The sequence below is a fragment of the Dendrobates tinctorius genome, unplaced genomic scaffold (assembly GCF_039654945.1).
Source record: "Dendrobates tinctorius isolate UK_male_01 unplaced genomic scaffold, ASM3965494v1 ptg000012l, whole genome shotgun sequence".
NCBI lineage: Eukaryota > Metazoa > Chordata > Amphibia > Anura > Dendrobatidae > Dendrobates > Dendrobates tinctorius.
Genome location: NW_027361680.1, coordinates 11,132,868 through 11,155,523, shown reverse-complemented (window position 1 = coordinate 11,155,523; position 22,656 = coordinate 11,132,868). Strand labels below are relative to the sequence as shown.

The 22,656-nt window shown below is 48.0% G+C and overlaps 1 protein-coding gene across 2 annotated transcripts in view; it reads left to right on the top strand.

Annotated features, from left to right (window-relative positions):
• MYH9 (myosin heavy chain 9) overlaps window positions 1-22,656 on the top strand; it is a 247,741-nt gene that overhangs the window by 74,718 nt on the left and 150,367 nt on the right. For both annotated transcript variants that reach the window (XM_073557995.1, XM_073557996.1), the window contains exons 6-9: window positions 14,619-14,711; window positions 15,425-15,488; window positions 15,609-15,707; window positions 19,385-19,528. In XM_073557995.1, coding sequence (XP_073414096.1) covers window positions 14,619-14,711; window positions 15,425-15,488; window positions 15,609-15,707; window positions 19,385-19,528 — 400 coding nt within the window. The remainder of the gene's footprint in view (window positions 1-14,618; window positions 14,712-15,424; window positions 15,489-15,608; window positions 15,708-19,384; window positions 19,529-22,656) is intronic.

The following is a 22,656-nucleotide window of genomic DNA, read 5'->3' as shown; positions in this document are numbered from 1 at the left end:
TTGCAGATTTGCCTGCAGAATTTTGTGCACAGAATCTGCACCTCTTGACAGAAAATGCAGGTAAAAATCAGTGTGTTTCATGCGGATTGTATGCTTTTTTTGTAAGCTAAAATAAAGATGTTTAACCAAAATAAGATTTGTGATGTCATTTCTGGTCCAACCTCCTCTTTAACATTTGTCCAACCCACACTCCATTGCGTGCACAAACACACGCTCTCACACACACGGATAGATGGGGGGGATGGATAGATGGGGATAGATATAGTAATAGTAAACTTAGAGCAGCACAAGAGGAAAAAAAAATGGAGCGTCCGGGTGCAAAAAAACGCTCCTACAGGCAAATACCAAACCTTGAATATGGCAAATCTAAGATCAGGAACAGCACAGTTTCTTGTGAAGGTCCGTGCTGATAGGACCGAAACGTCGCCATCATGGGCTTAATAAATTGGCTCTCTTCACAAGAAACGGTGTGATGTTCCTGATCTTTGATTTGCTATCTATAGATGTATGCATGTATCTACGAGGGGCGATCCAAAAGTAATGATCGGTTATTTCTATTGCACACAGAAATTAAAATAAAATGTTTTCTCTATTAGGTACCCTCTAGTCCAGGAAAAAAAAATCACTTAAATAGGCCACGATTCCCGGGAGCTACATTCATTTGAATATGAACTGCCAAGGAGTGAACATCAAAATGTAAAAAAAGAGCTCAGAGCTGTCATCAAATACCTCTGCTTGAAAAAAATGTCTACCAAAGACATACACAGCGACTTGGTGGAAACATTGGGGGACTCTTCTCCTCCATATTCCACAGTTGCACCCTGGGCCAAGGAATTTAAGCTGGGAAGAACATCGACAGAAGATGAACATCGCGAAGGACGCCCATCCACGTCCCTCAATGAAGAAAACGTGAAAAAGTTGAAGTTGTGTTGGCAGATCGAAGAGTGACTATCAGGCATGTAGCTGAGGTCACAGGGATCTCATATGGCAGTATTCAAAGAATCCTTGCAAAAGAATTGCATATGAGAAAGGTCTCCGCGCGTTGGGTGCCAAAAATGTGAACCGATGAGCAAAAGAAGAAACGAGTTGACATTTCAATAGCAAATCTCGAAAAGTTCCAAGCAGACAAGGAGAATTTTTTGTCACGTTTTTTGACCATGGATGAGACCTGGATCCACCACTTTGATCCCGAAACTAAACAATCGATGACATGGAAACGAGCCGACGAACCGATGCCGAAGAAATTCAAAGTGTCAAGCTCAGCAGGGAAGGTTATGGCGTACGTTTTTTGGGACGCTGAAGGAATTATTATGGTGGACTATTTGGAGAAGGGAGCCACTATTTCGGGCTCCTACTACGCAGAACAAATAAGAAGATTGCGGGAGGCTATCAAGGAGAAAAGGCGCGGCAAACTGCGGGCTGGAGTGCTGTTTCACCAAGAATGCACCGGCTCACAAAGCTGCAGTTGCCATGGCTACCATTCAAGAAGCAGACTTTGAACTGGTGGAACACCCCCCCCCCCATTCGCCAGATCTAGCCCCCAGTGACTTCTTTCTCTTTCCTCAGCTCAAGGAACACCTCCGCGGCAAGAAATTTGACGACAATAGCGACGTGATAACCGCTGTTGGGGAGTTTTTTGAGGGTCAAGATCAAGAATTTTTTTCGAAGGGAATTCTAAGTTTAGAAAAGAGATGGACTAAATGTATAGACTTGTTAGGAGGCTATGTAGAAAAATTAAATTTTTTTTGACTATATTCATTGTGTTATTGATTATCATTACTTTTGGATCGCCCCTCGTATACATGCATAGCTACTGTATATCTATAGATAGAAAAAATCTGTTAGGCCGGGGTCACACTTTACGAGCAACTCGCACGAGTCTCGCACCTCAGTACCCGGCACTCAGACTGGGACGTTCAGCTGCGTAGAAATACCGTATTTTTCCGACCATAAGACGCACTTTTTCCCCCCAAATTTTGGGGGAAAGTGGGGGGGGGGGGGGGGCTGCGTCTTATGGTCGCAATACACGGCCTAACCTGGTGGCAGCAGGCGGGGCTCTGCGTTGCGGTGGTGGCAGGGGCGGCGGCTCCGCCGGCACTTCTTCGCAGCCCGGAGGCCCCCGCAGTTCCCTTGCTGGCCGCCGCCATGTTGCGGTGGCCTCCGGGAGCATGGACGACGGGAAGATGGCCGCCGGTCCGGGGACGGCGCATGCGCAGCTTCAGATCTCGTCCCGAGATCTCGGGGGAAGAGATCTCGTTGCCGAGATTTGAATCTCGTCCCCCGAGATCTCGGGACGAGATCTGATCCCACGCATGCGCCGTCCCTGGACCGGCGGCCATCTTTCCGGCAGCCATGCTCCCGGAGGCCACCGCAACATGGCGGCGGCCAGCAAGGGAACTGCGGGGGCCTCCGGGCTGCGAAGAAATGCCGGCGGAGCTGCAGCCCCTGCACCGGAGCACAGCCCGCTGCCACCACCGCAGAGCCCACCTGCCCCTGCCCAGCTGCCTCTACCCCAGCGCAGCTGCCACAGCACAACCAACCTGCCCCAGTACAGAGCCGCCACCGCACGAGCCTGGACCACTGACCCCTGTGACTACTTCTCCACCTGTGCCGGATCCCTTCCCAGGTAAGCTGAATTCGGACTATAAGACGGACCCCCATTTGACACATTACATTTTTTTTTCCCTATTTTCCTACTGAAAATTGGGGTGCGTCTTATGGTCTGGTGCGTCTTTTATAGTCCGAAAAATACGGTACATGCAGCCGCACACTCCGGTCCCAAGTGCCGGGTATGGAGGTGTGAGACTCATGCGAGTTTCTCACAAGTTTGACACCGGCCTTAAACGCAATATTTATTTAATTTAAAAAAAAAAATGGAAAAATAATTGTGTGGGCTCCCGTGCAATTTTCAAGTCCAGAGTGGGAAAGCTGGCGGCTGGTGTTTATAGCCTGGGAAGCGTGTAATACCCATGGATCTTCACAGGCTATGAATGTCAGCCCACAGCTGTCTGCGTAGCCTTTACTGGCTATTTAAATAGGGGAGCCCCCCAAAAAATGACATGGGGTCCCCCTATAATTAAGAGCCAGAACGGCTACGCAGACAGCTGCGGGCTAATATTCATAGCCTAGGAAGGGGCCATGGATATTGCCCCCCCCCCCGGCTACAAACACCAGCTCGCAGCAGCCCCATCTGTAAGATGCGCCAATTCCGGCACTTAGCCTCTCTTCCCAGTGCTGTGTAGCGGTGGTGTATGGGATAAGTGGTTAATGTCACCTTTTATATTGTAAGGTGACATTAAGCCCGGTTAGTAATGGAGTAATGTAGTAATCCGCACAGACACTGTAAACCTATGGGAAATGGAGATTTACTGTGCACATGCCGCAGAAAAACGCGCAGATTCGCAGCATTTTAATTTCTGCAGCTTGTCAATTCTTTGTGTGGATCTGCAGCGTTTCTGCACCCATTTACTTGTATTGATTCAGGCACATACGCAGCAAAACCACAGATGTAAAAAAGATCTGCGGTTTTGCTGCGGATGTGAGTGCTAGAAATGCTGCAGATCTGGAGGAGGGAAGTGTGTGGGCGGAGATATGTACGCGGGGGTCTGAGTACACACTGTGACTGGGATGAGCGGGACATGGGGTGTGTGTGTGTGTAAAAAAGCTAAATTTTATTATAGTGTGCGAGTGTTTGACACTTTATACTGCAGGAAGGGGCTGTCAGGCGCGGAGGGGGCTGAGGAGATGCAGCAGCGCGGGGGGTGATCACCAGGGCAGGGGGGGTGGAATTTTGAGTGAGGGCAGCAGAGGGAAACATACCAGATGGCAGCTGGGGGTGATCAGCGGCAGCAGGCAGGGACCTCGCTCTTCAGCTTCCACGGACGGGATGAGGCTGAAGAGCGAGGGCAGCCATTGTTCACTCTGCCCCTCCACATCTGATTGGAGGGATAGCATCACATGGACGCTAGCGCCAATTAGATCTGGGGGAGGTGACAGAGGTCACCTAGCTCCAGCCAATTGCCAATGATATTGCAGCCTTGGCCATGGCTGGATTGTAATATTTCACTAAGTTTCATTGGGGAAATATTACGTTAGCTCTATTTCACTTTCAACAGCCAATCAGAGCGGTCGTAGCCCCCCCCCCCCCCAGGGGTCAACTACAGTGCCTCATGTACCTGCAGGACAGGTGACACTTCATTGACCCCGGTCACCCGACCCGCTGGAGCGTGATGACGCCTATTTGGTGTCACAGGTCGGGAAGGCAGCATTTTTCATGACTCCTACATTGCTTCACAGGTCGGGAAGGGGGTTAAACAAAGCACTGGAGAGTTCTTAAGTATGTTTGGTGTCATTGTCCTGCTGGAAGGCCCATGACCTAGGACACAAACCAAGCTTTCTGACACTGGGCACTACATCGCGAAGCATACTCTTTTTGGTATTTTTCAGATTGATGCCTAAAACAGTCAAGGCACCATGAAACATTTTAACCACATCCATATTTGACTGTAGGTACGGTCATCTTCATAGGCTTCCTTCAATTTTTCGATAAACGGTGGAATGATGTGGATTACCAAAAAGCTCTCTCATCTGGTCACAAGATGCTTTCACAGGAGCATTTTGACCTGCTAGCATACAGATTCTACCACAAATGCATGATGGTCTGTAAGACACAATAAAAACAGTATTCTCTTTTTGGCAATAGATGAATCATAGGAGTACAAATAAAAGATGTTAAATTTAGTGTTCAAAATAGGTACACCTCAAAATGGATAACAAGGTGCACAAGTATAAGTGTTTTCCCTTCACCCATGACGGCACACCTGAGAGAGGGATCCGCCCCGCCAGGACAGGAACCTACTGAGACATAAGGGGTGGCACCTCTCCCCCGCTTCAGTAGGGTTACAGAGCAGTGAGGACTTCCCGGTTAGTTACATGTTTAATCCAACACCACATCACTCAAAAGCACCCTACTAACTGTGCACACCCATACGGTGAAAAGGGGGTGCTGTCATGGGTTCCGGAAAAAACGGCTACCGGTAAGTAACCATGGTGGTTTTCCCTTCACTCATGACCGCACACCTGAGAGATTTTTGGAGACTTCGAAACACCTTAGGGAGGGCCCACCGCTTGCAGCACCCTTCTACCAAAGGTTAGGTCAGCAGAGGAGGATAGATTTAATCTATAGTGCTTAAAGAAGGTGGAAGGTGAGGCCCAGGTAGCGGCCTTACAAATCTGTTCAATTGATACCTCTGCCTTTTCAGCCCAGGAGGTCGCCACGGCTCTGGTGGAATGAGCCTTGATTCCGTCAGGAATCGGGATACCACTAGCTGAGTAGGCTACACTAATGGCCTCCCTAATCCATCTAGCAATAGTCCCTTTCGAAACCCCATAGCCTTTCCTGGCACCCTGAAAAGCTACGAATAGGGACTGGGACCTCCTCCACTGGCTAGTGACAGATATGTATTCTAATAGAGCTCTCTTAACATCCAAACTATGGAATTTTCCTCCCCCAAATATTTTGGATTCTTGCAGAAGGATGAGAGGACAATCTCCTGACCCCGATGGAAATCTGATGCTACCTTAGGCAGATAAGCGGGGTCTGTTCTTAACACCACCCTATCCTGCAAAACTTGTGTATAAGGTGGATTTTTAATGTGGTACCGCTCATTAAATATGCGCATATTCATGAGTTTAATGAGCAGTACCACATGACCGCTGAATGCAGGAACAGCTGGGACACTGAGATAATGGGGGGCTGCAGAGACCGTGCCAGGAGGGGGTGGGGTGGGGGAGTATGGTCTGACACCCCCCGCTGACCCCGTATATGACTCGTGTATGAGGGGGGGGGGTGGTACTTTCAAAAATGGGCTGAAAATCTCGGCTTATACACGAGTATATACGGTTATTTACTTTTTTCCCGTCTCCCATGACTGCACACATGAGAGGGGATCCGCCCAGTCAGGACAGGAACCCTACTAAAGATAAAAGGGCGGTACCTCTCCCTCGCTTCAGTTGGGTTTCCTGTCCTGACAGGGACCCGTGTACTGAAGACATACCTGCCCCTCTCTCGTGCCGGCGTAGAAGAACAGGCAGGGTCCTGGGCGCCGTGCGTCGGGGGAGGGAAGCGCCGTCCGCGGGTCCCCCGGGGGCTCAGCGTCTGAGCGGGCGCAGGAGCAGCACGGTCTGGGGTCCTGGGGCTCTGCCGTGGCTGCCGCGCCGCCCTCTCCCCCTCTGCCGCGTCAGGGAGCGGCCACTTCCTGGTCGCGCTCCCCTGACGTCACACGCAGGGCACGCTGGGAGGGGGCATGCCTCATTGACGTCGGGAGGCGGCGCCGGCGATCCAAGATGGCGGCGCCCATAGTAAATAACGCCGGCCATAGGAGATCCCGGCGGCATGGGGGGGGAGGGGCTGTGGGGTAACCAGAGGAGGTGGAGAGTGCAGTGGATCCCCCCTTACAAAAGGGGGATGACCACAGAAGACGCACTCATGCCTAAGGCTTCATGATGGAAGACGAACAGCGTCAGCAGCAGCGTCGGCAGCAAGACCTCTCGCCAGATGCCAGGCCAAGCCGCCAACATACCAGGAGCAGTCGCTCGAGTGGTGGGAGCGGCAGTCATAAACGCAATCGGCATGACTCTGAGACGTCCAGGAGAAACGTCACGAGTGCATCTGAGGAGCCTCCGAGATCGGTACCCCTGATTGACAGCGGTGGTGAGTGATCTACGTGAATGTCGCCCTTATGGTAACAGGGTTCCATTTTCTCTGTTTGATCACTAGGGGTCGAGGAAGGCCAGCAGCAAAACCAAAATAGAGAATGCGCCGTAGTAAACACCCGCTGGCAGATCAGTGGCAGAAAGACCTCTGCGCTGACTGTATAAACAAAACTATACAGGAAGAGACCCCTGATTTGGTGACTAGCCTTAAACAGTTAATTCAACAGGAGGTGAAAGGTTCCCTAAAGGCAACACTTAAAAAGAAATAAAAGAAATCGTAGAAGAAGCTCCGATTCAGAGGCCTCGCCAAGGCAGAAGGGGCGGGATAGATCCTTGTCCCCGTCCACCTCCTCTTCCTCTACTCAGTCCTCAGAATCCTCCTCGAACACCGATATAGGCGGCCGTCCATGTTTCCCAAAAGAGGATGTGGAAAAACTGGTTAGAGCGATTAGGGCTACAATGGGCCTTAAAGAGGAAAAAGCTCCCAAATCATTAGAGGATGTAATGTTTGGAGGACTGGAGGAAAAACGAAAACGTACCTTCCCTGTAAATGAAAGTAAAAGCACTAATTGACAGGGAATGGAAAAAACGGAGAGGTCAGGGGGCTTACCTTCCGCATCAAAGAGGAGGTACCCTTTTGAGCAGAAGGATTCAGAAGCCTGGGAAAAAGTCCCAAAAATTGATGGGGCCATAGCCAGATCCTCAAAAAAGGTATCCCTACCATTAGAGGACTCTGGCGTGTTGAATGACCCGCTTGATAAAAAAGCAGACTGTTTCCTGAAGCACATCTGGGAAGCTTCAGCAGGTGGATTGAAACCAGCGATAGCTGGTACCTGTACCGCTCGTGCCCTCATGGTCTGGCTGCAACAAATAGAGGACCAGATCAAGGATAGAGTTCCTAGGGACGAAATTCTGGCTAATTTGACACTGGTGCACGGAGCAGCGGCTTTCCTAGCAGATTCCTCTGCAGACTCCGCAAGATTGACAGCTAGGGCAGCAAGCCTGTCAAACGCGTCAAGACGAGCCCTGTGGCTTAAAGGGTGTCCCGGAGATTTACCATCAAAGCATAGGTTATGTTCCATTCCATGCGATGGCTAATTCCTCTTCGGGAAAAAACTAGAGATTTTGGAACATGCGGGGGATAGGAAGAAAAGCTTTCCTCGATTTCCGGGAGAACCTAAAAAGCAGCCCTTTCGGAGGAGGAGATTTAACAGGGGTCGTCCTCCGGGAGATAGAAAAAGCTGGGACTTTAAAGATAGAAGAGGATCGGGCTATATGTTTAAAGGGCCCTCCACTTCCTCCAAAAAATCTCCCCAATGACATTGGGTCGGAGGTAGGGGGAAGGCTTTCTCTCTTCCTTTTCCGCCTGGGCAAATATCTCCCCCAGTACATGGGTCCTAAATATAATCAAGGACGGCTTAAAAATAAAATTCATCCGTCCGCCCAGACATACCTTCATAATGACACCCAGAAGGAAAGCCCAAGAGCAACAGCTGGCCCTGGAGATGGAAGTCTTGGGACTAGTGAAAAAACAAGTCCTACAGGAAGTCCCAGTGCAAGAAGAAGGAAGGGGGTTCTACCCCCCCCCCCCTCTCTTCTTAATTCAAAAACCAGACTGCTCTTGGAGAACCATTGTCATCCTGAGGACACTCCATCAGTGGGTAGACAATTGCTCCTTCAAAATGGAGTCAATCAATACTGCCACAAAGATCCTGTTCCAGCATTGCCTCATGGCAGTTATAGACTTAAAAGATGCCTACTATCACATCCCAATTCATCGGGAGTATCAAATATTTGAGTGGCGCTCTGTCCAGGGGCAGGTGAAACACTACCAGTACGCAGCCCTTTCATTTGGCCTGTCTACAGCCCCCAGAGTGTTCACCAAAGTGATGGCCGAAGTAATGTCTTTTCTGCGTTCCAGGGACATAGTGATCGTCCCATACCTAGACTACTTTCTGGTAATAGGGAGGTCTGAGTCCCACTGCACACATCAAGTGAAGGAAGTGATAGCAATTCTAGTAGGACTAGGATGGATAGTAAACCTCCCCAAGTCAAGGATAACCCCAGTAAAAGAGCAATCCTTCCTAGGGTTGATATTGGACTCCGAGCAACAACGCTGCCTCCTACCAGAGAGCAAAGTGACCAAGATAAGACTGAGGAACGCAATGTCCCTTTTAGGCTCGTTGACATCATGCATACCCGCGGTAGCGTGGGCGCAGTACCACTTATGGCAACTACAGTGGGAAGTTCTGTCAGCACAAACAATTAAAAGGGCATTTAGAAGGCAAACTATGTCTCAGTGGCTGTATGAGATTCCCTGCTCTGGTGGACTGTAGAAAAGAATCTAACAGCTGGTGTCCCGTGGCAAAAACCAGTCGAGTACATCATTACAACAGACGCGAGTGCCACAGGATGGGGAGCACACCTGAGATCCCACTGAATACAGGGGACCTGGTCCTCGCTAGAAAGGGATCACGGTTCAAATGTAGAAGAACTATGGGCAGTGGAGAAAGCCGTGATACATATCCTTCCCTTACTTCGGGGCCGCCACACCCGGGTCATGACGGACAATCGGGCAGTAGTAGCCTACATCAATCACCAGGGGGGGAACGAGATCTCGGGGCCTCATGCAAATATCAGATCTACTCTTCCAGCTAGCAGAACAACATCTGTTATCCATCACAGCACTGCACATAAAGGGGGCAGAAAATATACAGGCAGACTTCCTGAGTCGCAGGCGTCTGAGACAAGGGGAATGGTCCCTAAACCCCCCAAGTCTTCCAACAAATAGTTCAGGCCTGGGGCAAACCAGAAATAGACCTGTTCGCTACCGCACACAACCGGAAGGTCAGGAAGTTCTGCTCACTAAACCCAAGGGAAAACCCCTTCGCAGTAGATGCCCTACAAATACCCTGGAAGTTCATCCTGGCCTATGCATTTCCCCCGATAACAATGATCCCAGTGTTGGTCAGGAAAATCAGGGAGGATCGAGCGAGAATAATTCTTATAGCTCCGTTTTGGCCGAGAAGGCCTTGGTTCTCCCTTCTGAGGCTCATGTCGGTGACAGATCCATGGATACTACCGGAGATTCCAGACCTGCTCTCCCAGGGACCAGTGGTCCACTCTCAGGTGAAGGGCTTCCATCTAGCAGCCTGGAATTTGAGAGGGCGCTACTGAGTCGCCAGGGATTTTCTCCAGGGTTGGTCTCCACCCTGTTGAAATGTAGGAAACCTATAACATCCCAAATCTACGGTAGAACGTGGAAAAAGTTCCTAGACTTCCTGGGGGAACCCTTGGGGGATGTAGTGCCAGTGGGACCTATCCTAGAGTTCTTAGTCGGGGCTACAACTGGGGTTAGCCACTAACACACTCAAAGTCCAAGTCTCAGCTTTGGGGGCCCTATATAACTGCAGCCAATAGGTGGGTGTCCCGATTAATAAAGTCCTGTGGCAGGTCAAGGCCGATCATTATCCCAAAGATACCACCCTGGGACCTCAACCTAGTCTTAGAGGCCTTAACCAAAGACCCCTTTGAACCACTACTAGAACTGTCACCAAAGCTACTTACACTTAAAACTGTCTTACTGGTAGCCTTAACATCAGCCCGAAGAGTCAGCGACCTTCAAGCTCTGTCTATATGTCCTCCATATACACAGATCTTGGAGGACTGAGTGGTTCTAAGACCAGACCCGGCCTATCTCCCCAAGGTAGTCCAAAAGTTTCATAGGACTCAGAAGATCTCCTTGCCATCTTTCTGTAACAATCCTAGAAACCCTGGGGAGCAAAAGTTCCATACACTAGATGTAAGAAGAGCCATATTACAATATATGTCAGTAACTAGTCAGTGGAGGAAAGATCAGTCCCTTTTTGTAGCCTTTCAGGGTAGTAGAAAATGGCACTGGGTAGCTAAGAGTACCACTGCCAGATGGATCAGGGAGGCCATTATGTTATCCTACTCCGCAAGTGGCGCTCCGGTTCCAGAAGGCATCAAGGCTCACTCCACCAGAGCTGTGGCTACCTCCTGGGCAGAGAAGGCTGAGGTATCAATTGAACAAATTTGTAAAGCTGCTACTTGGTCCTCACCTTCCACCTTTTTTAAGCACTACCGACTTGATCTGTCTTCCTCTACTGACCTAACCTTTGGTAGAAGGGTGCTGCAAGCGGTGGTCCCTCCCTAAGGTGTCTTATTCTACAAAAGTCTCTCATGTGTGCCGTCATGGGAGACGGGAAAACACCAAGGTTACTTACCGGTAGCAGTTTTTTCCGGAGCCCATGACGGCACCTGTTTTTTTAGTTAGATATAATGTAGTGGTAGTTTTACCATGTGTACTAACCCGGGGGGCCTCTCATGCTCTGTAAACCAACTGAAGCGAGGGAGAGGTACCGCCCTTTTATCTTCAGTAGGGGTCCTGTCCTGACTGGGTGGATCCCCTCTCTCGTGTGCAGTCATGGGCTCCAGAAAAACCGGCTACCGGTAAGTAACCTTGGTATGTGGGTTTTTGTTTTTTTTTTTTTTTTTTTTTCATATTAAAGACGTGGGGTCCCCCTTTTATTTGTTAACCAGCCAGAGTAAAGCAGACTGAGACTGGTATTTCAGGCTGGTAGGGATCCAATATCCATGAACTTTGCTGCGGCCTGGTATTATCAGGCTGGTAGTCTGATTACCTTGGATGGTTAGCAACAATAGTGAGATCCCCCTCAAAAAAAAAAATTTGCATGGGGTCCCCCTATTTTTGTTAACCAGCCAAGTAAAAAGCAGACAGCTGTGGCCTGGTGTTCTCAGACTGGCGAGGCCCATGGACTTGGCCCTCACTAGCCTTAAAAATAACAGCCCGCAGCAGCCACACAATTGGCGCATCCAAAGATGCGCCAATTGTGACCCTTTACCCAGCTCTTCCCACTTGCCCTGTAGCGGTGGCAAGTGGGGTAATATTTGTGGGGTTCATGTCACCTGTGTATTGTATTGACATCAAGCCCATGGCTTAGTAATTGAGTGGCGTCTATAAAGACTTATCCATTACTAATCCTATAGTTGTTAGTTTATTCTGGGTGTGTCTAACATGTATTTTATTGACATAAAACACAAGTTTTCCCTTTTTAGTATACCCCTAATCCATGCGACGCCCTCTATCTCCTGAGGGGAAAAAATAAAAAATAAACCAACACAAATACTTCCTGTCTGACATAGTCCTAAACAAGTGTCCCATGCAGACTCCGTCTCTGCTACATCTGGATGCCTGGCTCAGCCTGACATCCAGACACAGCAGAGCTTTGTAGATGACCACCAGAGATAACTCCGTCTCCGGTCACCTGCACTGCAGTCCTCATGGTCAGCTGACCGTGAGAAGTTGCCTAGTGACTGGAGATGACCCCGGCGGTCACATGCATGGCAGTTCTCGTGGTAAGCTCAATCGTGAGAACTGCAGACACTAATTTCAGACTGTCCCATGGTAAGACATTATTATTATTTTATGTATTTATTATTATTATTATTATTATTATTATTATTATTTATTATTTTTTTTTTTTTTTTTTTTTTTTTTTTTTTTTTTTTATTCAGATATCACTTACAGTAAACAAACTAACAATGACAGACTGACAGAGTGGAGAGAGGACCCTGCCCTTTCGGGCTTACATGCTACAGGATGGTGGGCAAGGAGACAGTAGGTTGGTGGGTTGCAGCAGTTCCAGTGTTGGTTGAGGTGATATCACCGGTAGTGGTGAGAGAGGAGGAGGTAGCGGGGTCATTGCAGGCTGTAGGCTTTCTTGAAGAGGTGGGTTTTCCGGTTCCGTCTGAAGGATCCAAATGTGGTTGATAGTCAGACTTGTTGGGGCAAAGAATTCCAGAGAATAGGGGCTATTCGGGAGAAGTCTTGGAGGCGGTTGGATAAGGAGCGAATAAGTGTGGAGGAGAGAAGGAGGTCTTGGGAGGACCAGAGATTACGTGAGGGAAGGTATCGGGAGATTAGTTCAGAGACATATGGGGGAGACAGGTTATAGATGGCCTTGTAGGTCAGAATTAGTAATTTTAACTGGATACGCTGAGGGAATAGGAGCCAGTGAAGAGATTTGCAGAGGGGAGAAGCGGACAAGTAGCGAGGAGAGAGATGAATTAGTCGGGCGGCAGAGTTAAGGATGGACTGGAGAGGTGCGAGGGTGTTAGCAGGGAGACCACAGAAAAGGATGTTGCAGTAGTCGACGCGGGAAATGATTAGGGCATGCACAAGCATTTTAGTAGATTGAGGGTTGAGGAAAGGACAGATTCTGGAAATATTTTTGAGCTGGAGGCGACAGGAGGTAGAAAGAGCTTGGATGTGCGGTTTGAAGGACAGGGCAGAGTCAAAGGTTACTCCGAGGCAGCGGACTTCTGGTACTGGGGAAAGTGTGATGTAATTAATTGTTATAGCTAGGTTGGGTAAAGAAGATCTGTGAGATGGAGGAAAGATGAGTTCAGATTTGTCTACATTGAGTTTGAGGAAGCGAGAGGGGAAGGAGGATATGGCTGATAGACACTCTGGGATTCTGGACAGCAGAGAGGTAGATCTGAGTGTCATCAGCATAAAGGTGGTAGTGGAATCTGTGGGACTTTGAGTTGCCCCAGACCAAGTGTATAGATTGAGAAGAGTAGGGGTCCTAAAACAGAGCCTTGGGGGACTCCAACAGAGAGAGGGTGGGATGAGGAGGTGGTGTGGGAGTGGGAGACGCTGAATGTGCGGTTGGAAAGGTATGAGGAGATCCAGGATAGGGCAAGGCCTTTTATGTTTAAATTAGTACACATGCGTAGTAAGCTGCTTTTCCATCTAATGAGAGTCTGAGAAATTTACGCTGCGGGGCCTGAGCGTCTCCGCATCTTAAATAGACATGCTGTGGTCTATAAAGACATGCCGCATGTCCGGTGACGCAAGTCTGCCGCCTGCGTCTCTGAACGCATAGTGGAGATGGAATTTAATGAAATCCCATCCACTCTGCTATAAGAACTTAACACTGCAGGTTTGACGCTGTGGGTATACGCAGCGTCAAACCCGCAGCGTTTACTGACCGTGGAAACATACCCATATAGGAAATTTTCTGGAGGGTCCCCAAGATTTTCACTATCCTAGGTGTCTCCACAGTGTTCATAGGACATACTGATGTAAAATCCTTTCCTCTTAGTCTTGTCTCTTCATAGGCTTCAGCAATTCTGTCCTCAAAGCAGTCCTTTCTGACTGTTTTATATAATCATGAGAAACTTAACACAACCTCTGCAAATGCTAAGGTTTTATCAATGCATATTTTAAAAAGCAGTGTTTTTCTTTTTTTCTTTAAAATTGGGTACATTGGATAAATACAACCTCAAATGAACAACGCATAACAAATCTAACCATGTCATTATATTTATAATATATAAATATAGAAAAGTATTTGAAATTTGCAAAGAGTTTAAGTACACCCTACTAACCAACAGCTCTTACATCCACCATTGGCATCAATAATTTTAAGTAGTGCTTTTCTGTATCGGTCTCATTGTTCTGGAGGAATTTTGGCCCACTCTTTACAGCGTTGCTTAATGTGGACATGCAGCCAGTTTTCACTTTTATTTCTGATGCTTTTTCTTAGTCACATGGATCCAGAGACAGGAGTTGTCTTACTGCGTTACTCAGTATTGGAAAATTCCCACATCTCTGGATCTGTATGGCAGGTTTAAAAAGAAAAACATGTATAACATGCAACCAGCTGTCGCCTTTTGACCTGGTGAAAGGTTCTTTAAGCTCCTCTTGGTTAGCCTGCATTGTCTAGGCACAGCACTGTTGAGTTTCTCAATCATCGTCTGTGGTTCCAGAGGCGTGAATTGGCTGGCTGGCTTCTTTTGAGGAAAAATGTGGTGGATTTTGCAATTGTAACAATCTAAATTTTAATTTTACTTAGGGTGAACTGGAAAGACAATTGTTGCAAGCTAATCCGATCCTTGAAGCCTTTGGAAATGCCAAAACTGTGAAGAATGACAATTCATCAAGATTTGTAAGTAATAGTCACGATCTTTGAATTACTTCAACCCTTTAAAGGCCAGTGAATGTTTCACTTTTGCTCTTTAGAGATTGTGGGATTGTTTGTAGAATTGACATTCTATTGATAAAAGCTTTTTTTTAGGCACCCCCCCCCCCCCCCTCAGTGCAGTGCTACAACTGTCAATTTCCAATGTTTGGGGGGGGGGGGGGGGGGGAATTCTTCACAAAAATTACAAATTTTTATTTTATTTCTGAAGGGGATGAAGGATAACTTTAATATACATGTTCTCCTACCCAGCAGAGTCTCCTCCCAATTGGCTGACTACATCTATGCAGTTTGGTCAGTCAAGTAGGAGGACGACAAGGAGGCAGCACTAAGCAAAAACTTTACCAACTAGTCAGATGGTGTATAAGTCACCTCCTACCTGTCAGTACACTAGTAGTTGTGAATCATCCTGATCAGTGATCCCACCCACATCCCTCTCTATATGGAGGTTGGGGGAAGGTCAAACGCTTATGGGATATCTTACAAATATCTATGAATTTGACAACCCCATTTCATGTCTCCTTTTTAACACTGCAAGAGGAACCTGCTAAAAAATAAATGAAGTGTTAAATAATAGTGGGCACAAATATCACAACCATTTTCTTGCACTTGGTCATATTTGTATGCCACATACCTGTATGACAACTTCTGTAAATCTAACAGTATTGTTTTACTCCAAGGGCAAGTTTATTCGGATTAACTTTGACGTCAATGGTTACATTGTTGGAGCAAATATAGAGACCTGTATCCTTTTTTTAAATCTGTCTACCACCACCACATCTACAGAGCTTTAGTTGTGAAAACTACAGGACCAGTTTCTTTTTGTATGTTAGTCGGTTTAGATTTTCTTGACACCTATTTCAGACTTGCTGGAGAAATCACGTGCAATTCGACAAGCTAAAGATGAACGAACGTTTCATATTTTTTACTATCTCTTATCAGGAGCAGGAGAACACTTAAAAAGTAAGTACTTTTATTTGTTCAAATTTCGCATCAAAGTGGGGGACATGCACTTCGGATGTATTCACAATTATCGCTGTTGTGAGCAAGAATCAAGAAAAAATAAAATTAAAACTGACATTGTGAATACATTTTAAGGCTGAGTTCAGACTTCCATATATCATGGTCTGCATGGTTACCGCACTGAATGGACAAATGCTCATGGGCATATGTGGATCTCAAGTTCCGGTCAAGAGACCCACAGACAGTCTGTACGTAAGTCTGTGTTCAGGTCAAATTCAGGTGTCCCTATATAATGGTCTAAGGCCTCATTTATACAAGTATATTTTAGTCCCCATTTTGTCTGTGTTGGTTTGCCAAATACCTGATGTGATGTTCATGTACCCACATGTGCGGTGGAGGTTTTTTTTTGTTTTTTTTTTGTTTTGTTTTTTTTTTAAAGGCCTGCAAAACATAAAATCCTAACCACAAAGTCTTTTTAGATTTGTTCTTCCTTGTCCTCCTACAACTGTAAGGCTAAGTGCACATGTACCGGAACTCTCGCGGAAATTACCGCAAGAATTCCGGAATTCCATTCCGCGGGAAAATCGCATTTTAAATTCCCGCGATTTTCCCGCGGAAAAACTAGCATTTTGCAAGCGTATTTAGCTTGCAAAATGCTAGCGTTTTCCAAGCTATCTGTAGCATCGCTTGTAGAACTGATTGACAGGTTGGTCACACTCGTCAAACAGTGTTTGACGAGTGTGACCAACTTTTTACTACTGAGGCTGCCTATGCGGCATCAGTAGTAAAAGATAGATTGTAAAAAAAAATTAAAAATGGTGTTATTCTTACCTTCCGACGTCCCACGCATCCGTTCCCAGTAATCCTTTGCGAAAATGCCCGCGATGACGTCCGTTCTCGCGGGATCGCGATGTCTCGCGGTAATTCGCGATGACCGCGAGACTTCGCGATCCCGCGAGAACGGACGCCATCGCGGGCATTTTCGCAAAGGACTACTGGGAACGAGAGCGTGAAGAGAAGCGGGAAGACTGCGCGGGACGTCGGAGGGTGAGAATAACAATATTTTTTATTTTTAAATTCTATTTTTTACAGGGATATGGTACCCAAAGCCCAGAGGACAGTCTCCTCTCCTCCGGACCGTGGGTACCATCCGCAAATGTTCTGCTTACTTTCCGCATGGTGTGCACAGCCACATGCGGGAAGTAAGCTGAACAATGCATTCCTATGGGTGCGGGATCGCCGCGATTCCGCAAATTAATGAGCATGCTGCGGTTTTTACCGCAAAGCGATTCCGCCACGGTAAAAACCGCAGCATTAGCACAGCATTGCGGAATCCCATAGGAATGCATGGGATGCTTATTTTTCACGGCAAAATCGCGCGGTTAAAACCGCCGCGGAAACGCAAAAAAAAGCCACGTGTGAACTCAGCCTAAAACATGAAAAAGTATACACATTTTAGTTCACGGCAGCCATGCATTCTCCTCTGCTGCTGCTATTGAGAGCTATGCTGCATACTACTGCTTCACTGACAATAAGACTTTTTTTTTGCTCCAAAAGACTGGTTAGCGTTTATTTCCAGTGGAAATCGGTTTTTGTTTTTTCCCCAATGAACACATTTATTCTTGAACAAAAATTAACATTTATTCAAATATAATACACATGTACAGACTGAAACGAGTAATGAACACGTCACCAATTTTCTAAGTTAATATATTTCTAAAGGTGCTATTGGCTCAAAATTCTCACCAGATGTCTGTATCAACCCATCCAATCCTTACAGGCATAGAAATCAAGGCAATGCACAAAATACCCAGGACAAAAAAAAGCTGCGTGCGATGAGATTTCTGCAGTCGCATAGATTTTGCTTGCATTGTAAAACATTGCTGAAAATTTTGCAGAAAAAGCTGAAAAATTGTGTGTGAACATGGCCTCAAAGTTTTACACTAATGTGTGAAAAAACAACTTGGCAATAGAAAATAATTAAAGGGAACCTGTCACCAGGTTTGTTAGACATGAGGTGTGGCCACCACATTTCAGGGCTGATATACAGCATTCTATAATGCTGTATATCTGCCACCGAAGGTGAAGAACTGAAAAACAACTTATTATACTCACCTGCGGGGCGCTCCGGTCCGATGGGTGCCGCTCCTTAGTCCTGCGCCTCCAATTTTCATGCAATGCCGCCCTCCTGCTTGCTACTTGTGGATGACATGTCCCTGCGTCATCCACAGATTCCTCGGCATCGAGCTCCTGCGCAGACGTACTTATCTGCCCTGTTTGAGGGCAGGGCAAAGTACTGCAGTGCGCAGATGCCAGGGTTCTTTGACCTTTCCCGTCGCCTGCGCACTGCAGTACTGCTCTGTCCTGAACAGGTCAGATAAGTACGCCTGTGCAGGAGCGCGATGCCGAGGAGTCTGTGGATGACGCAGGGACATGTCATCCACATGAAGCAAGAAAATGGGAGGTGCCGGACTAAGGGCGACACCCCTCAAACCCGACTGCCCCGCAGTTAAGTAGAAGTTATTTTTCTTTTTACAGGTTGGGGGCAAATGTAGAGCATTATAGAATGCTGTATATAAGCCCTGAAAGGTGATGGCCGTAACTTATATTAGCCAAAACTGCTGACCGGTTTCCTTTAAACAATGCTGGAGTTGTGCCACTAATGCTTGTTCCCTGCCCATAGTAAAATACTGATCAGCTGCTGCCTCCTTCTGCTAGTTATGACCTGCAGGATCTCACATTGTTTGATGGGTGTGCTGGCGGTCACGTCTCTATTGGGACAGAACGAGGCCCTCATTGACTAGCACAGAGAGGTTGTGACTTGTGGTCATTCAGGAGCTGCAGTCATAAAATGGCAGAACAGACCTGTAGCTCTGCTGGGAAGACCAGACGACAGCAGCTGGTAAGCGTTTTACTAGGGGCACTAGTGATACCACTGGTGGAGAAAAGCCTAGCTGAATTGTTGCTTTAAATCAGCTGCTTCTCTAGAGCCACTGCTCTGGTGTTTCTCGCCTCTTGTCTGCACTGTTCCAAGCGTAGTTTTTGTATACTGCCGTTTTTGTTGTGGCACCTTGTAAGTGCAGACAACGGTCTAATGAAAAATCTACAAATGTCTAGAAATTGCCAAGCAAGTCAGTTAACCTGCATTTTTCCTGACTTTTCTCTCCTTCTCAATCACCACTTACCACAAATTAATGTAACCCTGTATAAGGACTAGGCCTGACACTGCCTTATTGTCATTGTTTTGTTCTTTCCTTGTTATAGCTGTGAGGGCTTGTGTTTTGAGGATTGAGTTGCACCCTTCCGAGTACATGCTGCCTAACACGTCAGCTTGAATGGGTAGAAATGGGTGGGAAGCAGGTTATGACTTTGTTTTTCAACTTGCTGCTCAAATAGAGTTTAACTTATTTTCTGGGGCAGCGCAAATATGATAGTTTATGAAGCTTCTTTGTTAGTTTGTTTTTACGATTAGACCACAAATACAACACAATTCCCCCAACCACCAAAAAGTGTCTCCATATTCTGAAAGCCAAAAGGCAGGGAAGTGGCACACGCCTAAAGTCAGGATTGGAGAGCCTCTTTTAATGTGCTGTACTGGAGTTTCTTAAAGCTATGCAAGTGTAGCTGCAGAGTGGCTTAGTGATGGACTTAGAGTATATCTAACTTGTGTCTTGCAGCTGAGCTTCTGCTAGAGGCTTACAACAAGTACCGTTTCCTTTCCAATGGACACGTTACCATTCCAGGTCAGCAGGACAAAGATTTGTTTCAAGAAACTTTAGAAGCAATGAGGATCATGGGAATTCCTGATGATGAACAAATTGGTATGTTTTGAAATCTAGTCTTACAGTAGCTTTTGGAGAACCATATTTAAATTTTACTTGTCTTCAGTTAGGTAATTTGACCTAGCTTACCCCTATAGATCTTATCCATTTATGCTCTGACTAGATGGTGGCCCGACTCGAACTCATTGGGTATTCTAGAATATGTATGTAGTTTTATTTATGAAGATTTAATAATAATGCACCCCCCCAATCCTGATATGCATGGTCCCCTCACCCCCCCACCTATCCTTGTATGCATGGTTCCCTCACCCCCCTCACCCCCCCCACCTATCCTTGTATGCATGGTTCCCTCACCCCCCCCCCCCATCCTGGTATGCATGCTTCCCTCACCCCCCCCCCCCCCCCCCCCATCCTTGTATGCATGGTTCCCTCACCCCCCTCACCCCCCCCACCTATCCTTGTATGCATGGTTCCCTCACCCCCCCCCCCCCATCCTGGTATGCATGGTTCCCCCCCCCCCCCCATCCTGGTATGCATGCTTCCTTCACCCCCCCCCCCCCCCATCCTGGTATGCATGCTTCCCTCACCCCCCCCCCCATCCTGGTATGCATGCTTCCCTCACCCCCCCCCCCCCCATCCTGGTATGCATGCTTCCCTCACCCCCCCCCCCATCCTGGTATGCATGCTTCCCTCACCCCCCCCCCCCCCCATCCTGGTATGCATGCTTCCCTCACCCCCCCCCATCCTGGTATGCATGCTTCCCTCACCCCCCCCCCCATCCTGGTATGCATGCTTCCCTCACCCCCCCCCCATCCTGGTATGCATGCTTCCCTCACCCCCCCCCCCATCCTGGTATGCATGCTTCCCTCACCCCCCCCCCCCCATCCTGGTATGCATGCTTCCCTCACCCCCCCCCCCCCCATCCTGGTATGCATGCTTCCCTCACCCCCCCCCCCCCATCCTGGTATGCATGCTTCCCTCACCCCCCCCCCATCCTGGTATGCATGCTTCCCTCACCCCCCCCCCCCATCCTGGTATGCATGCTTCCCTCACCCCCCCCCCCATCCTGGTATGCATGCTTCCCTCACCCCCCCCCCCATCCTGGTATGCATGCTTCCCTCACCCCCCCCCCCCCATCCTGGTATGCATGCTTCCCTCACCCCCCCCCCCCCATCCTGGTATGCATGCTTCCCTCACCCCCCCCCCATCCTGGTATGCATGCTTCCCTCACCCCCCCCCCCCATCCTGGTATGCATGCTTCCCTCACCCCCCCCCCCATCCTGGTATGCATGCTTCCCTCACCCCCCCCCCCCATCCTGGTATGCATGCTTCCCTCACCCCCCCCCCCATCCTGGTATGCATGGTTCCCTCACCCCCCCCCCCCCATACTGGTATGCATGGTCCTCTCCCCCCTCTTTCCTGGTAAGCATGGTCCCCCTCACCCTCCAATCCTGGTATGCATGGTCCTCTCACCCCTCTTTCCTGGTAAACATGGTCCCCTCACACCCCCCCCCCTCTTCTGGTATGCATGGTCCCCTCACACCCCCCTATCCTGGTATGCATGGTCCCCTCACCCCCCTATCCTGGTATGCATGGTCCCCTCACCCTCCAATCCTGGAATGCATGGTCCCCTCACCCCCCAATCCTGATATGTATGGTCCCCCCCTCACCCCTAGGAAACTGCACACATAGAAAAATAAACACTTATACTCACCCATCTTTCCTGTGGTCCGGTGCTGTCTCGTTCTGCCAGAGGCTGGGGGAGGAGTGTGGCACTGGCGCCAGAGTACGTGCATGCCCATAGCGCGCTGTCCTGCGCCATTTTCCTGAAGACACACTGCAAATGTATCTTCTTGAAAATGGTGCCGGATAGCGCTATGCGCATATGCGATTCTCACATGCACTCCTGCCCCAGCATCTTCTGGTCCCAGTAAGGCTTAGCGCGAAGGACCGAAGATGACGTCACTCTAGCGAAAGCGCGACGTCATCAACGGTCTTTGGCGCAAAGCCTTACTGGGACCGGAAGATGCCGGGCGCGTGGTGAGAGGATAGATACGAGTCCGGGGGCTGTCCGAAGGTGAGTATATCACTATTTTTTTTAATTCTATTTTTTTACAGACTTGTGGTACCCAGTGTTCGGAGGAGTCTCCTCTCCTCCGGACCCTGGCTACCATCCGCACATTAGGCCGCGACCAATCAGCGTTAGACAGACAATTATACGATTATATAGTAGATTTGGAGTAACCATTTGTCAGTAGAATTTCATGAATTTGGCAGTTGCTGATGACTAGACAGTTCTGATGAACAGTGTGATAGTTCAGCCTTTGATTGTATATGCATTTCATAAATATATTAATCTAGTAGGGAAAGGATAAATGTGAACACTGCCGTCTCTGTGATGTTAATGGCTTGTGCATCATAAGATTTATAACAGAGCTTATTGTAACTAAATTTTGGATGAGAACTCTGAATAGAGATGAACACTCAAAGGGGAAACTACACCGAATACCATTAAAGGGGTTGTCCCGACCAAATTGCCAAGTCTGCAGTCACTCTGTGGAATTTCGGACTTGTGATTTCTACCCCCCCACTTTTTTTTTTTTTTGGTGCCCAGTGTGCTCTACAGGGACTCGCCAGATTCTGACCTACGACCGGAGGTTATGTGAGTTATACATACTTCTCGCCACTTGTATGGAGCAAGGCTGTGCTCTGTCTAGTAATGCAGCAATCCAGTGTGCATGACTGACTAGAGTACACGACCTCGCTCCATACAAGTGCATGGAAGTGAAGGTGCACCCACTTGCTAGGAGTATGTATAATTTATAGTTTTATACATGCCCTCCTGTTTGGAGTCAGAAACCAGCAAATCCATGCAGGACACAGTGACTGCAGACTTATTAATTTGGATTAGACAACCCCTTTAAGAAGTTTCTCCCTTTTTTAGATGTTTTATGGCCCTGGTTGCAGTTTAAAAAATAGGCTGTGCTGGCTGTACCCAACCCTTTTTTTGCCACTGACCTAGTATCTTCTGTTGCTTCTGGTGTCTGGCATTGGCTGCCATGTTGACGTCATGTCAATTGGGGGTTCGGGGGTTCTACCGGTGTAGATGGGAGTACTCACTTCAGAGCCACTAACCTCTTGACTGGTACTGACATTGCATCAACAGT